The following is a 14,658-nucleotide window of genomic DNA, read 5'->3' as shown; positions in this document are numbered from 1 at the left end:
TGCTGTGAATGATCATGTGGGTGCTAGGAATTAGATTTAAGTCCCCTGGAAGAGCAGCTAATGCTCCTCCTGAGGAGCTCCTCCTAGCAAGTCCTTAGTGACAATAATATCAAAACTCATCAGAACCCTGTGTATGGCTATCATAAAGGAAATGAGGAATAACTCCATCAGTGCCTCTCCTTTTGTTAACTCCCACAAGTGAGTCTATGTTAAAAATACCTTTTATGAGGACTACCAGAGTACTTGTTGTTCTTGCAGAGGCCCAAGTTCAATTTCCACACCCACACAGTAGCTCATAACCATCCGTAACCCCCTTTTTAGAGAAGCTGACACCCTCTTTTGACCTCCACAGGCACCAGACATACACATGGTATGCATATATACAAACACGTAAGCAAAATACTTGTGCACACAAAATAAAATATAAATAATAAAATATTTTAAAAATTAGAAAACTTGGGGCTGGCGAGATGGCTCAGTGAGTGGTTAAGAACACAAGCTGCTCTCCCAGAGGTCCCAGGTTCAATTCCCAGCACCCATGTGGCAGCTCAAACTGTCTATAACTTCAGTTCCAGGGGATCTGACACCCTCACACCAATGCACATAAAATAAAAATTAATAAACTATTTTTTAAAATTGGGCAACTTCATTAAACAAACAAACAAACAAACAAACAAACATCTGGTTAGCAAGATAACTCAGTGGGCAAAGACAATGTCCACAATTCAGGCTGATAACCTGAATTCAGTTTCTAGTGCTATGATAGACCAGGCCCAAAAGCAACTTAGAGAAAAGGGTTTCTTTCACATATAACTACATTGAGTAAGTCAGGGCAGGAATCTGGATGCAGGAGCTGATGCAGAGATGACGGAGGAACTCTGCTTCCTGACTTGCTTTCCATAGCTTGCCCAGCCTGCTTTCTTATAGCAACCCTGGACCACCTGTCCAGGGGTGGCACAGCCTGTATCAATCATCAATCAAAAAAGATGCCCTATAGACTTGCCTACAAGCCAATCCTATGGAGGCATTTTCTCAACTAAGAGCCCTTCCTCCCAGAAGAACTGGCTTCTGTCAAATTGATATAAAAACTAGTCAACATACACATGGATATATTCAAATAAATAAAATGTTAAAAAATAAAATAAAATATAACATTACTTCCTACTGGCTCATTCTGAAATTCCTTTCTGAGACAAAGTCAACAATCTGGCTTTACTAGAGTAGAGTTCTAAAAAGGACTCCTCAGGCTGCTGGGGCAGCAGTGAGCTACATCTCTAGTTTGCTTAATCACCACTGACAGGGTCCAATCCCCCCACCTCCTCACCCCACCCCCCGCAAAATCAAATGTGGCTGGGATACAGCCCAGTGGGGAATGCTTGTCTGTCAAAGTCCATAGAGTTGGGTTCAATTCCCAACATTGCTAAGGAAAGGATAAAAGGGAAGGAGTAGGGAGGACAGGAGAAGGGTAGGAAATCAGAGCTAGGGAGAGGGCTCAAAGGGTTAAAGTGCTTGCTGTGAAACCAATGGGGAAAAAGCCTCTGCAAGTTGTTCTCCCACCATGGCATGTGCACACTTATGCACACACACACACACACAAACACACACACACACACACACACACACACATACACACACACATATACACACACTAATAAATGAAATATTCTTGAACATAAAGAAAATAAATGGTAAAGGATAGAACAGACATTTTCCTAAAGAGTATATACAAATGTTTAGTAAGCATATTAAAAGCTACCCTACATGGGGTTGGGGATTTGGCTCAGTGGTAGAGCGCTTGCCTAGCAACCACAAGGCCCTGGGTTCGGTCCCCAGCTCCGAAAAAAAAAAAAGAAAAAAAAAAAAGTTTAAAAAAGCTACCCTACACACACACACACACACACACACATGCACACACAAACTACCATAGCACCATTTATAATAGCCAAAAAGTAGAACAACGCAAAAGACCATTCACTGAAGAATGAGTAAATATGTCCCTTTAATGGAATATTAGTTGACAATAAACACACAGAATGATAAATACTATAACATAAGTGAACCATGAAAATCTTATGCTAACTGAAAGAAGATAATCACAAAAGCCACATTATCCAGAATAGGCTGGTCTATGATGTAGACAGATTTGCAAAAGGAAAACGAAGAACAGTGGAGAATGACTGCCAATGACTGTTGGGATATTTTTGAATACCGTGTAGAGGTGTCTCTGTCCTTCCCCCACCTGCCTAAGGAATTCTCTGACTGGCTTTAGTAAAAAGCTGATGGCCAATAGCTGGGCAGGAAATAGTAGGAGGGACATCTAGGGGGAGAGAGGGACTGTGGGAAGAATCAGGCTCAGAGAGACTCACTACAGAGTTGGGGAAGAAGCCAGACAAATGAAACTGAGGAGAGGTAACCAGCCATGATTAACTTAGAACTTAGATTACTATAAACAGGATAACTGAGTTATGAGCTAGTTGGAAACAAATGACTACGGAGTATTTGTAATTATGTGTGTTGGTGATAAAACTGTTCTAGAATTAGCCAGCAGCAGTAAAGTGTACTTAGAATTCTACACTTGGAAGTAAAATTCAGAAGATCTGGAACTCAAGATCATCCTTGGCTATATAGCAACTTAAAGGTCAGCCTGGGCTACTGTCTCAGCCACCAGAACAAGACAATAGGTAGTGATTGCTGGTGCTGTAGAGATGGCTCAGTGGTTAAGAGTGCTTGTTGCTCTACCAGAGGAAGAGAATCCAGTTCCCAACACCCATGTTCCAATGGCTCACAACAACCCACAGCTCTAGATCAGACCTCTTTTGACATCTGAGGTCACCCCCCATTTATGTATACATACATGCACGCATGTATGCACACATGTATGCACACACACAGACACACAAACTCAAATATATATAAATAAAATGAATCTTAAGACATTACTGCTAAAGATAATACAGTCTTATTAGTTATAAGATAATAGAAGAATCAACTTGGAACTGAGATGGAAGCTTCCTCCTTCTAGCTAGCGTTCATAGTCCAGAAGTTGCTACGCAGACTACTGGAAAGAAAAGACATCCATGGTCTTACTCAGCTGTGGAAGACAAATTTATGGTCCTGCCCAGTACATGGCTTCATGCATAGAGTCACTAGGGGTAAGCCAAACTAAATCACACAGGGTGGAATTCCCCACCAGCCTCTGAAAACTTTTAAACCCCAAATATTCCAGTTGTTCTGGGGATTTCTCTACAGGCATTCTCTGCCCTCAGGCCTCCATCACACCATCCACGATTGCTAATCTCTTACTCTCTTACTTTAAGCTATCTTCTGTAATGAATCGCCTTCCCAGGTTTGTTTGTTTGTTTGGAGTTTTGTTTGTTTAGTTTTTTTGTTTTGCTTTGTTTGAGCCAATATTTCACTATGTAACCCTGGCTGGTCTATAACTCAATATGAAGAAACTAGACTGGCTTTGAATTCTCAGAGATCTGCCTGCCTCTGCTTCCCATCCTGGAATAAAACAAATGCACTATATACCTGTCTCCTTCCCAGGTTTTAAAAGGAAGCCTCTTTTCCCCTTTAAGGCCCTGTCCTGTTGCCTCTGATATATGAATTGCTCTTTTGATGCTTTCCAACTTCAAGGTTCAATCATAGACCCTTGACTCTCTTTGGAGAGAATGACAGTACTGAGAATGAGTGATGGTCGAATACTCAGTCCTAAATAAGACATTTGGTCTGGAGAGATGGCTTAGTTAAGAGCACTGATTGCTCTTCCAGAGGTCTTGAGTACAATTCCCTGCAACCATATGGTGGCTCATAACCATCTATAATAGAATCTGATGCCCTCTTCTGGTGTGTCTGAAGACAGAGACAGTGTACTCACGTACATAAAATAAATAAATCTCTAAATAAGACATTTATACCTCCCCTCTAAGGCTTAAGGAACACCATGGAAGAAGAAATGGAAAGTATGGAGAAGGGCTGTAAAATGCTTTCTTCTCCATCTTATGGTATGATCTAACCACTGCCATCATGAACTCACAGCAACTACAGTTCCTTATACCGGACCTACAAAAGACTGGCCCTGTCAAAAGGTCTACACCTCTCTGCTGAACTAGAGGCTACAGATAGATTCTGGGAGGGGGAAAATCAATACTTTCAGATGCATATCCATAAATGAACATCAAGCTCCGATGCACAGGTTCAAATCCAGACAACACCGATGACCCTGATTAAATGCAGCAGGTCACAAGACAGAAAGACATGGACTTAGGACAGGGATTTGAAGGGAGTAGGGGAGTGGTAGGGTGACAGGGATATAAGACAGGGTGAAGGCTGAGTAAGCAAAATGCATTATATATGAGATTGTAAACGAATTAATGTGACTAGTGAAAATACTGCGCACAGGAAGATGATGACCTAGAATTGAATAGTGGTGATAACTGCAGTCCTATTCTCTCTCTCAATAGCTCGCTCTCTCTCTCTCTCTCTCTCTCTCTCTCTCTCTCTCTCTCTCTTGAAATTGAATTTTATACTGTAGATCAGGCTGATCTATAATTTATTATGTAGCTTTGGCTGGCTTTGGACCCTTGGCAATCCTTGGCCAAGGCCTTGGCCTCTCAACTAAATGCTGGGATTTAAGGATAGGAGCAACCATACTTGCTCAGGAGTTTTCTTTTCTTTTCTTTCTTTCGTTCTTTTTAATTTTTTTATGTGCATAAGTGTTCTGCCTTCATGTCTCTGTGAGGATGACAGATCTTGGAGTTAAGGACAGTTGTGAGCTGCCATGTGGTTGCTGGGAATTGAACCAAGGTCCTGGAAGAACAGTTAGTGCTCTCAACCACTGAGCCATCTTTCCAGCCCTGAATTTTATTTTCTTATAGAAAAAGTTATATTCTGGGATGGAGAGATGGGTCAGGAGTTAATAGCACTGATTGCTCTTCCAGAGGCCCTGAGTTCAATTGCCAGCAACCACGTGGTGGCTCACAACCATCTGTAATGGGACCCGATGCCCTCTTCTGGTGTATCTGAGGACAGTGACAGTGTACTCATAAATAAAATATATCTTTTCTAAAAAAGTTATATTCAATGCTTATTCTAAGAGTAGAGGGGCTATTTACGATCCATGGCTATATCACTGTGAAGCCTGGTAGCATATACCAAGTCCTTTAATATTCCTGAACCGAAGTGAATTGTATGAGGCACAAGAATCATGAGTTCAAGGCCAACCAGAGCTGAATAGCCAAATCTTGTCACAAATAAATAAAAACAAAGTGAAGTTTACTGTAGAAGGTATTATCTGTACTATACTTGGGAGAGAAAACCAAGTAAACAGGTATTTCTAAATTCTGAAGGCAAGAGGATTCTACAAAGTAGTACAGTACAGCAGGGAAGTCCCTGCCGTAACTCAGACTCACACCTTTCCTTCTGGACACAAGGACTGCCTAAGACTGCATCTTTCCTGTTTTCCCTGCAGCACCACCAGCCACAACAGAGCATTTAATTGAGTGTGGCATAGTGATTGGCTCTTTCATGGTTCAACATTACCTTAATCAACCGGTTGTTCTACCCAGGGTCTCTTTATTTAAGGCAATTAAGTAATTAAGATGTACTTCCTGCCTTGATATACCGTGTCGGGACTGGCCTCCTAATATTCTAGGTGGGAAAGTCTACCAACCAAGGAAGGGATGAGGATAGTGGATAGGCCCCACCCAAGCCAACTATGCTATGACTATTAAAAAAAAAAAAAAAAGCCGGGCATGGTATCACACACCTTTTAATCCAAGCACTTGGGAGGCAGAGGCAAGCCGATCTCTTGAGTTCAGAGCTAACCTGGTCAGCATGTGAGTTCTAATCCAGGATGGCCAAGACCCTGTCTTAAAAAACTAAAAAAAATATGGAAGGCCAGATATGATGGTGCCTGTGATTACAGCAAAAGAGGGGACTGCTATAAGTTCAAGGCCAGCCAGGGCTACACAGAAAGACCCTATCTTAAAAAAAAAAAAAGACAAAAGACAAAAGACAAGGAGGCGGGGCTGGGGATTTAGCTCAGTGGTAGAGCGCTTACCTAGGAAGCGCAAGGCCCTGGGTTCGGTCCCCAGCTCCGAAAAAAAAGAAGACAAGGAGGCTGGGGTTCGAGCTCAATAGTGACAGGACATTTGCCTAGCACATGTGAGGCCCTGGTTCTATGTAGTATTCCCTGCCCAAAAGAGTGAAGGAGGGTGATGAGAGTGTGGGGTCTGTTACCAGAGTAGGAGGACTCAGGAGCTTTCTGTAGCGAGCTGACAGCTTCTGGTTAACAGCACCGGCTCTATGGGCTAGGAACGCCAAACTGCTATCCACGCACTTCATCAATGCTTTCAAGTCAGCCACCATTCTCCCTACAGATACCCTTCTTCACTAGCCTGCACGTATTTTGGTGGTTTGACTGCATGTGGAAGGAAGGTGCACACGCTGCACCACTCACTTGATTAGCATAGCGTTTTGGTAACTTCTTGACAGGGTCCAAATCCATTTCCTCCTCATCTTTCTTCTTCTCCTCTTCCCCACTCTCCATCCCTGTCCAGTCATCTTCAGCCAGTCTTCTGGCATGGTTCACATAATCCAACCGCTTGCTGGAAGAGAAAAAAATAAGGTCAGGTTTATACCTACCATAAAAAGATAAGACATGATGTGACATATTTCATTCAATTCAAAGATGACAAATTTAGATTCTGGTGTGGGTAAGAAATAACAGAATTTCCTTTGCGAAGTTAAACTTGTATCTGTCTCCTCATCATTCCGAATCAGGAAACTTCCTCAGAACACATTCAGCCTTCCTCAGTTTCTTAAGAATGTTCAAAGTAAAATATTTATTCTCAAAGGAATGTCCAAGATTCACTAGCTGGATCTGCCGAACCCACATTACCCCAGATGAGGAGTAACATTTCCTGCTTGGCACAGCCATCAAAGGCCCCAGAGACAGGAGGGAGGAAACACTAAATGCAGTGAGAAGTCCAAAGGAAGAACATCTTCTGGGACTTTCCACATTAGACACCATGCTGACAAAATCAAGTAAACAAAAACCTCAGGCTAGAGAAATAGCTCAGTGGTTAAGAGCACTAGCTGCTCTTCCAAAGGTCCTGAGTTCAATTCCCAGCACCCACATGGTGGCTCACAACCATCTGTAATGGGATCTGGTGTCCTCTTCTGGTGTGTGTGAAAACAGCAACAGTGTACTCATAACAAAAAAGAATAAATACATTTTTAAAAATGTATTAAAAACAGACAAACAAACAAACAAAAAACCAGAACCCTCAAAACTCAGGCTTTTCTTGTTTGACCTTCAAAAAGGGTCTTTTGGCTTAAGACTTGACATCCTCCTGGTAAAATGGCACTCATCCTTGATCCCAGCACTGGGAAGGCAAAGGCAGGTGGATCTCTGAGAGTTCAAGGCCAACCTGGCTTACATAGTGGGTCCTAGGAGAGTTGCATAATGAGACTGGTCTTAAAAAAACAGAAAAGAAACAAAAGCGGCACCATCTTTAACCTGTTCCTTTTCTCTTACCTTTTCCTCCCACTTCCACTTCACTCTACAGTGAGATTTAAACTTAGGGCCTTGTACTAAGACATTCGAGGCTGGCACTCTACCAATAAGCTGCATATCCCCCATCCTCTCTTGGTTTTTATTTAGGTATTTATTAGATCCAGTTTCACCTACTTGCCCAGAGTGACCTGCAACCAAGGCAGGCTCTGAACTCCTCTGCCCTCCAGCCACAGCCTTCTGTTTTGTTTTTCTTATTTTTTTGAGTGTTCTGGCTGTCCTGGGAATCTAAATTGAGCTCCTTATATAAGAACTTTATACACTGAGTTTTTTCTCAAGCCCTGAGACTCTATCTCAAATAAATAAACAAACAAACAAATAAATAAACAAGAACGAGAAGAACCAGAGACTATTAAGCAAACATGCAGATATAGTAGGTATATAGCACATTGCTAGTTGAATTTTTAAATTACTACATTTTATCTATTTATTTTATGTGTGTGACTTTGTGTTCAAGCGTGTAGGCACACATGTGCCAGGGCACATGAGGAGATCAGAGGATAACCTGTAAGGAATCAGTTTTCTCCTTCAACCATGTGGGTCCTTGGGATGGAACTCAGACCAACAGACTTGGCAGCTGGTATCTTTACCTATTCAGATAACTCACTAGCCTGAATTGTTTAATTGTATTGCAAAGATAAAATAAGATTGTATACAAGTAGACACTTCTATCTGTACAAGATAGCTTTGCAAGGGTACACGAGGAACTAGTAATTTCTGGGCAGAACTAGGCCAGGAAGGAATGTTTTTATCATATACTTTTTCATGTATTTTCAGCCATATGAATGTGTAACCTACTTAAAAGTAATAAACTGGGGTTGGGGATTTAGCTCAGTGGTAGAGCGCTTGCCTAGCAAGCGCAAGGCCCTGTGTTTGGTCCCCAGCTCCAAAAAAAAGAAAAAAAAAAGTAATAAACTACAATTGAAAATAGGGAAGGAGCTGGTTGGTGGTGGCACACAACTGTAACCATAGCATCTGGAGGCAGAGGCAGGTGGGTGTCTAGGTTCGAAGCCAGCCTGGTCTACAGAGTGAGTTCCAGGTCAGGGCTACACAGAGAAATCCTGTCAAGAAAAAGCAAAAAAGAAAAGAAAAGAAAAGAAAAGAAAAGAAAAGAAAAGAAAAGAAAAGAAAAGAAAAGGGAAGAGAGAGAGAGAGGAGAGAGGAGAGAGGGGGGAGAGAGAGGAATGGGGAGGGAGAGAGAGGGAGGGAGGGAGGGAGGGAGAGAGAGAGAGAGAGAGAGAGAGAGAGAGAGAGAGAGAGAGAGAGAGAGAGAGAACACAGAATGGAGTGAACTGTGGAACGGCATGGGAGTATAATCAGCAAACAGCTCAGAACCCATAGGATTATCTGTTAAACTCATCTACTGACACAGCACCTCACAAGGTCCGCACTCGATGGTAGTGGTACAGCTGTGGATCGTTTCTTCTAATCCCCCGTTCCTTCATTTCTGACCCCAAAGAGGCTAAAGACACATTGAGAACGAAGGTCAGGCCTTCAGTACAGACAGCCTAAAACATGCCTATCTTGCCCTTTCCTATTTGTGCATTCTGGCATTTAGAGTTACGTGTATGGGAACCATTTCTGCTGATTCTCTATGGAATTAACTTGAATTCCCAAGGGTACTACAGAAACATTTGAGCTGAAGGCGGATGGGAAGAGCATACCAAGACCATCATCACAGTGAGTGAGAAGCCTCATGAGCGATCCAGGGAAGGAGGGGAGGGGAAGTCTAGGCATGGCTTTCATAAATCCTTAAACTGCAAAGTTGAGTACTGTTGCCAAGAAAAACAGAAAATTTTAACCAAATAACTGAGTTTTGCTTCAGAAGTTCAGCTTTTCTCTCCTTATTTTCCTAAAATGTAGGGACAAAAGATAATTACCTGTGACAGAATTGACCCACCCCACCTTGTGCACAGGAAATGACCTTCTTCTGTGACGGGGGCTCTAAGGAAACAAGCCTAGCTGCCCAGGAATGATGCACAGCTCCCAGCATAAAGAAGGAAGCCAAGGAGTTAAGAGCGCCCTTACGATTTCTGCAGCTCTAGCAACTGGCGCCGCCGCTCACTCTGCTCCAAGGAGCTATACTTGGACTTGTATTGGGACAGGCGAGGGTGTGGGGCAGCTGTGCTGTTCAGTTCTTGAGACACAGAAAAGCTACTAGCTAGGGCTTGGCTCAGTTCTTCCATCTTCCCTATGAAAGAAACATAAAGACAATGGCTTATTAATTCACTTCACCTATGATTATAGGCAGTTATGATGTAATTAAAAACAAAACAAAATCAAACAAAACAACTCACTTAACCAAAATTAGTTGTTTCTGTGGTGGGAAGGAGTTATACATTAGCAACAATAATGTTATTTTCTACCGGTACTTCAAAAGTTTAATAGCTGAGAGAATAAAGTCACTCTTTGATCGACTTTTTTCTATTTTCCATTGAATGAGACACCCCTCACATCCAGTAATGTAACTGAACAACTTAATTTTTCTCCTAAGTAATTCTAAAGAGCCATCATCACTTAATAATAAGCATAACTCTGATAAAAACATTTTGTATTTGCTTTGAGACAGAGACTCACATTCAACCCTGGCTGCCTTTAAACTTACAAAGACCTCCCCCTGCCTGGGATTAAAGACATAACCTTTAAAAAAAAAAAAAAAGGAAAGAAGAAATGAACTGGGAGCCAGGAGAAGCAGAAACCATCTGGGACTCAGGGCCATCCTCAGCTAGAGAGGAAGGTTAAGGTCGGCCTCCATAAATGAGACCCTGCATCAAAAAACAAAAGCAGGGCCTGGCATGGTGGCACACCCCTTTAATCCCAGCACCTGAGAGACAGAAGTAGGTGGGTCTCTGTAAGTAATTTACGAATTTAAATATTATTCCCATGAAAATTCACCCCAAATTCCAATAAAACTATTTACAGAACTAGAAAAAAATTCAAGGGGTTGGAGATTTAGCTCAGTGGTAGAGCGCTTGCCTAGCAAGCGCAAGGCCCTGGGTTCGGTCCCCAGCTCTGAAAAAAAAAAAAAAAAGAAAAGAAAAAAGAAAAAAATTGGGGCTGGAGAGATGGCTCAGTGGTTAAGAGCACTGACTGCTCTTCCAGAGGTCCTGAGTTCAATTCCCAGCAACCACATGGTGGCTCACAACCATCTGTAATGAGATCTGATGCCCTCTTCTGGTGTGTCTAAAGACAGCTACAGTGTACTTATATATAATAAATAAATAAATCTTAAAGAAAAAAGAGTCTACCCTTTAAAAAAGAAAAAAATTCAAAACTCTATATAAACACAGAAAGACCACATATAGCCAAAGTAGCCCCAAACTGCAGGAAGTATTACAACATCTGACCTCAAGTTATCCTATGGCACTACAGCAACAGACAGAACGATTCTGGCACAAAAGCAAACATGCAGAAGAGTGAAATGGAGGACCCAGAAATAAATCTACACAGACAAGCCTAATTTTCGACAAAGTCATCAAAAACACATGACGGGGGTTGGTAGGAAGAGGGGAGGAGAACCACACTGGCAAAAACTTGGTATCTACACACAGAAAGGTGAATTCATTCACACCATTTACTTGCCCAAAAAATCTATTAAAAATGGCTCAAAGACTTTAATTTTAAAACTTGAAATGTTGAAACCCCTAGAGGAAAACAAGGAATACACTTCAGGTTCTATTTATAGGCAACTATCAACAGTGCACAGGAAATAATCCCAGAGCCAACAAGTGGGACTACATGAAATTAAAAATCATATGAAACTATCAGCAACCTACAGAATGGAATAGAAATCTTTGTGCACATATAAAGAACTAAAATATATTAACCACCTCTGATGGTTTGTATATGCTCAGCCCAGGGAGTGGCACTATTAGAGGGTGCGGTCCTGTTGCAGTACGTAAGGCTTGTTGGAATAGGTGTGTCACTGTGGGCGTGGGCTTTTAGACCCTCATCCTAGCTGCCAGAAGTCAGTATTCTGCTAGCAGCCCTCAGATGAAGATGGAGAACTCTCAGCCCTGCCTGCAGCATGCCTGCCTGGAGGCTAATGAACTGAACCTCTGACCTGTAAGCCAGCCCCAATTAAATGTTGTCTTTATGAGAGTTGCCCTGGTCATGGTGTCTGTTCACAGCAGTAACCCTAACAAGACACCACCAAACCCAAAATGGACAAATCCCTCCCAACATATCCATAAGCTAATGAAATGGATAGAACTCAGTAGAAGAAACACAAATGGCCAATTAATATTTTTCCAAAGATTCAGCAGGGGCCAATGTGATACCAGATGTAAGGCATTTGCTGCCAAGTCTGGGGACCTAAGTCTGATCCCTAGGATCCACATTGTGGGAGTCATCAGGAAAATGTAAATTAAAACCACTTTGAGGGGCTGGAGATACAGCTCAGTGAATAAGTGCACTTGACCTTGCAAAGGTCCCAAATTCAGTTCTTAGTACCCATGTGGTCATTCTTAATCCTCTGTAACTCCAGTTCTGGCCTCTTCGAGATATTAAGGCATCACACACACACACACACACACACACACACACACACACACACACACACACACAGAGAGGCAAGTCCTCATACAAATAAAAAAATAATTAAAAACCACTTTGATATTTCACCTCACTACAGTCAGAATAGCTATCACAAAGAAAACAGATAACAAATATTGGAGAGGTTGTGAGGAAATATGAATTTATACTTATTTCTGCTGGGAGTATAGGCCTATTCAGCTATTATGGAAATTAGTATAGATGTTTCTAAAAAAATTTAAAATAGAACTATAAATGACACAGCAATACCATTTGTGCTGGCTAATTTTATGACAAATATGACAAAAACCAGAGTCATCTTAAAACAAGAAACATCAATTAAAAAAAGTCCCATGATCTGGAGAGACAGCTCAGCAGTTAAGAGCATGTACTGCTCTTGTAGGAGACCTGATTTTTTTTTTTTTTTTTTTTTTTTTTTTTTTTTTTCGGAGCTGGGAACCGAACCCAGGGCCTTGCACTTGCTAGGCAAGCGCTCTACCACTGAACTAAATCCCCAACCCGGAGACCTGGATTTAACTGATAGCTCACCACAGCCTGTAAATCCCGGTTCCAGGGTTCAATGGCTTCTTCTGACTTCCAAGGTCTCCTGCACTCACTTTGCTGCACAAACATACACTCAGGCAAACATATACACATAAAAAATATTTAAAATATAAATAAGTAATGCCAAGGTCAGGTGTGGTGACACACAGGGCCTTAATTCCAGCCTTAATTGGGAGGTGGAGGCAGAGGCAAATCCAGTCTACATAGAGTTCCAGGACAGCCAGGGCTACAAAAAAAAAAAGAGGAGGAGGAGGAGGAAGAGGAGGAAGAAGAAGAGGAAGAGGAGGAAGAGGAAGAAGGGAAGAAGAGGAGGAGGAGGAAGAAGAGGAAAATGTCCCCACCAGACTGGCCTTATAAGAAAGCTTGTGGTACACTTTCCCCAATTAATTTATTTATTTATTCACTTTACATCCTGATTACTATCCCCATCCTCCCAGTGCCTCCTCCCCTTCTCCCCTGAGAAGGGGGAAGTCTCCCCAGGTACCAACCTACCCTGGCACTTCAAGTCACTACATCCTCTCCCACTGAGGCCAGACAAAGGAGTCCAGTTAGGGGAATGGGATCCACAGGGAGGCAACAGAGTCAGGGACCTGCTCCAGTTGGGGGATCCACATGAAGACCAAACTGCACATCTGCTACATATGTGCGGGATAGGGGTGGAAGGTAGGTCCAGCCCGTGCATGTTCTTTGGTTGGTAGTTCTGTCTCTGGGAGCCCCCAAGGATCCAGGTTAGTTGACTCTGTTGGCCTTCTTATGGAGTCCCTGTCCCTTCAGGGTTCTTCAATCCTTCCCCAACTCTCCCACAAGACTTCCTGAACTCTGCCTAATGTTTGGCTGTGGTACTTTTCTTCATTGATGGATGATGTGGGAGGACCCAGTTTACTATGGGCAGTACCCCTGGGCAGGTGATCCTTCATGCTATAAGAAAGCTGGCTGACTTAAGTCATGAAGAACAAGCCAATAAAGAAATTCCGCTACAGCCTCTGCATCAGTTTCTGCCTACAGGTTCCTGCTCTCATTCCCTCAGTGACAGACTGTTACCTGGAATTGTAAACCCCTTACTCCTTAAGTTGCTTTTGGTTAGTGTTTTATCATAGAAATAAAAGGCTAATTAAGACACCACTTCTGGATATATACCCAAAGGACTCAGTGTTCTCCCGGCCTTCTTTCCTGTTATGTATGTGTTTTGTTTTGTTTTTTTGTCCTCTCCTCCCTTTAAAAAGACTTATTTTCATTTTCCATTTCCTGTGTATGAATGTTTTGCCTGTATGTATATATGTGTGGCATGTACAAGCCTGATGCCCTCAGAGGCCAGAAGAGGGCATCAGATCCTTGGAACTGGAGTTACAGAAATGTGCAGATCCATGTTTATCGCTGCATTATTCACAAAACCAAGGAAATGGAACCAGCTTAGATAGTCAACAGAAAAGATAATAAAAATATGGCATGCACCAGCTAGGTTGGCACACCTTTAATCCCAGCACTTGGGAGACAGAGACAGACAGATCTTTGTGAGTACCAGTCCAGGAAGGGCTAACATGAGACCCTGGATCTGTAAAGCATTGTTTTAAGTGAGGTAATAAAATAGGTAGAAAGATAAACATTGAATGCTTTCTCTTATATGTGGATCCTAACTTTTAGTGTTATATAAAAGGGTATAGGAATGGATATAGGTAATTGATCAAGATATATTGAAAGGGTATTTGGGATGGGTCTACAAAGATGGCTCAGCAGTCAAGAGCACTGGATGCATGTGGAACATAGAGGTGCACACCTTTAATTCCAGCACTCGGGAGGTAGGTGGATCTCTGTGAGTTCAAGGACAGCCTGGTCTAATAGTGACTTCTAACAAACAAACAAACAAACAAACAAACAAAAACTGTCCACTCTTCTACAGGACCTGAGTTCAGTTCCCAGCACCTACATCAAAACCATCTGAAACTTCAGTTTCAAGGACTTGGTGCCCTCTTCTGGCCTCTAACAGC

General features: G+C 42.2%; 1 protein-coding gene across 5 annotated transcripts in view; it reads right to left on the bottom strand.

The window, feature by feature from the left end:
- Positions 1 to 14,658, bottom strand: part of Snupn (snurportin 1) — a 30,610-nt gene that overhangs the window by 13,066 nt on the left and 2,886 nt on the right. For all 5 annotated transcript variants that reach the window (XM_032909821.1, XM_032909818.1, XM_032909817.1 and 2 more), the window contains exons 2-3: positions 9,605 to 9,767; positions 6,461 to 6,608 (exon numbers count right to left, since the gene is read on the bottom strand). In XM_032909821.1, coding sequence (XP_032765712.1) covers positions 6,461 to 6,608; positions 9,605 to 9,762 — 306 coding nt within the window. In that variant the 5' untranslated portion in view covers positions 9,763 to 9,767. The remainder of the gene's footprint in view (positions 1 to 6,460; positions 6,609 to 9,604; positions 9,768 to 14,658) is intronic.

The sequence above is a fragment of the Rattus rattus genome, chromosome 8 (assembly GCF_011064425.1).
Source record: "Rattus rattus isolate New Zealand chromosome 8, Rrattus_CSIRO_v1, whole genome shotgun sequence".
Taxonomy (NCBI): domain Eukaryota; kingdom Metazoa; phylum Chordata; class Mammalia; order Rodentia; family Muridae; genus Rattus; species Rattus rattus.
Note: the sequence above shows the minus strand (reverse complement) of the source record. Positions and strands in the feature narration are given on the sequence as shown.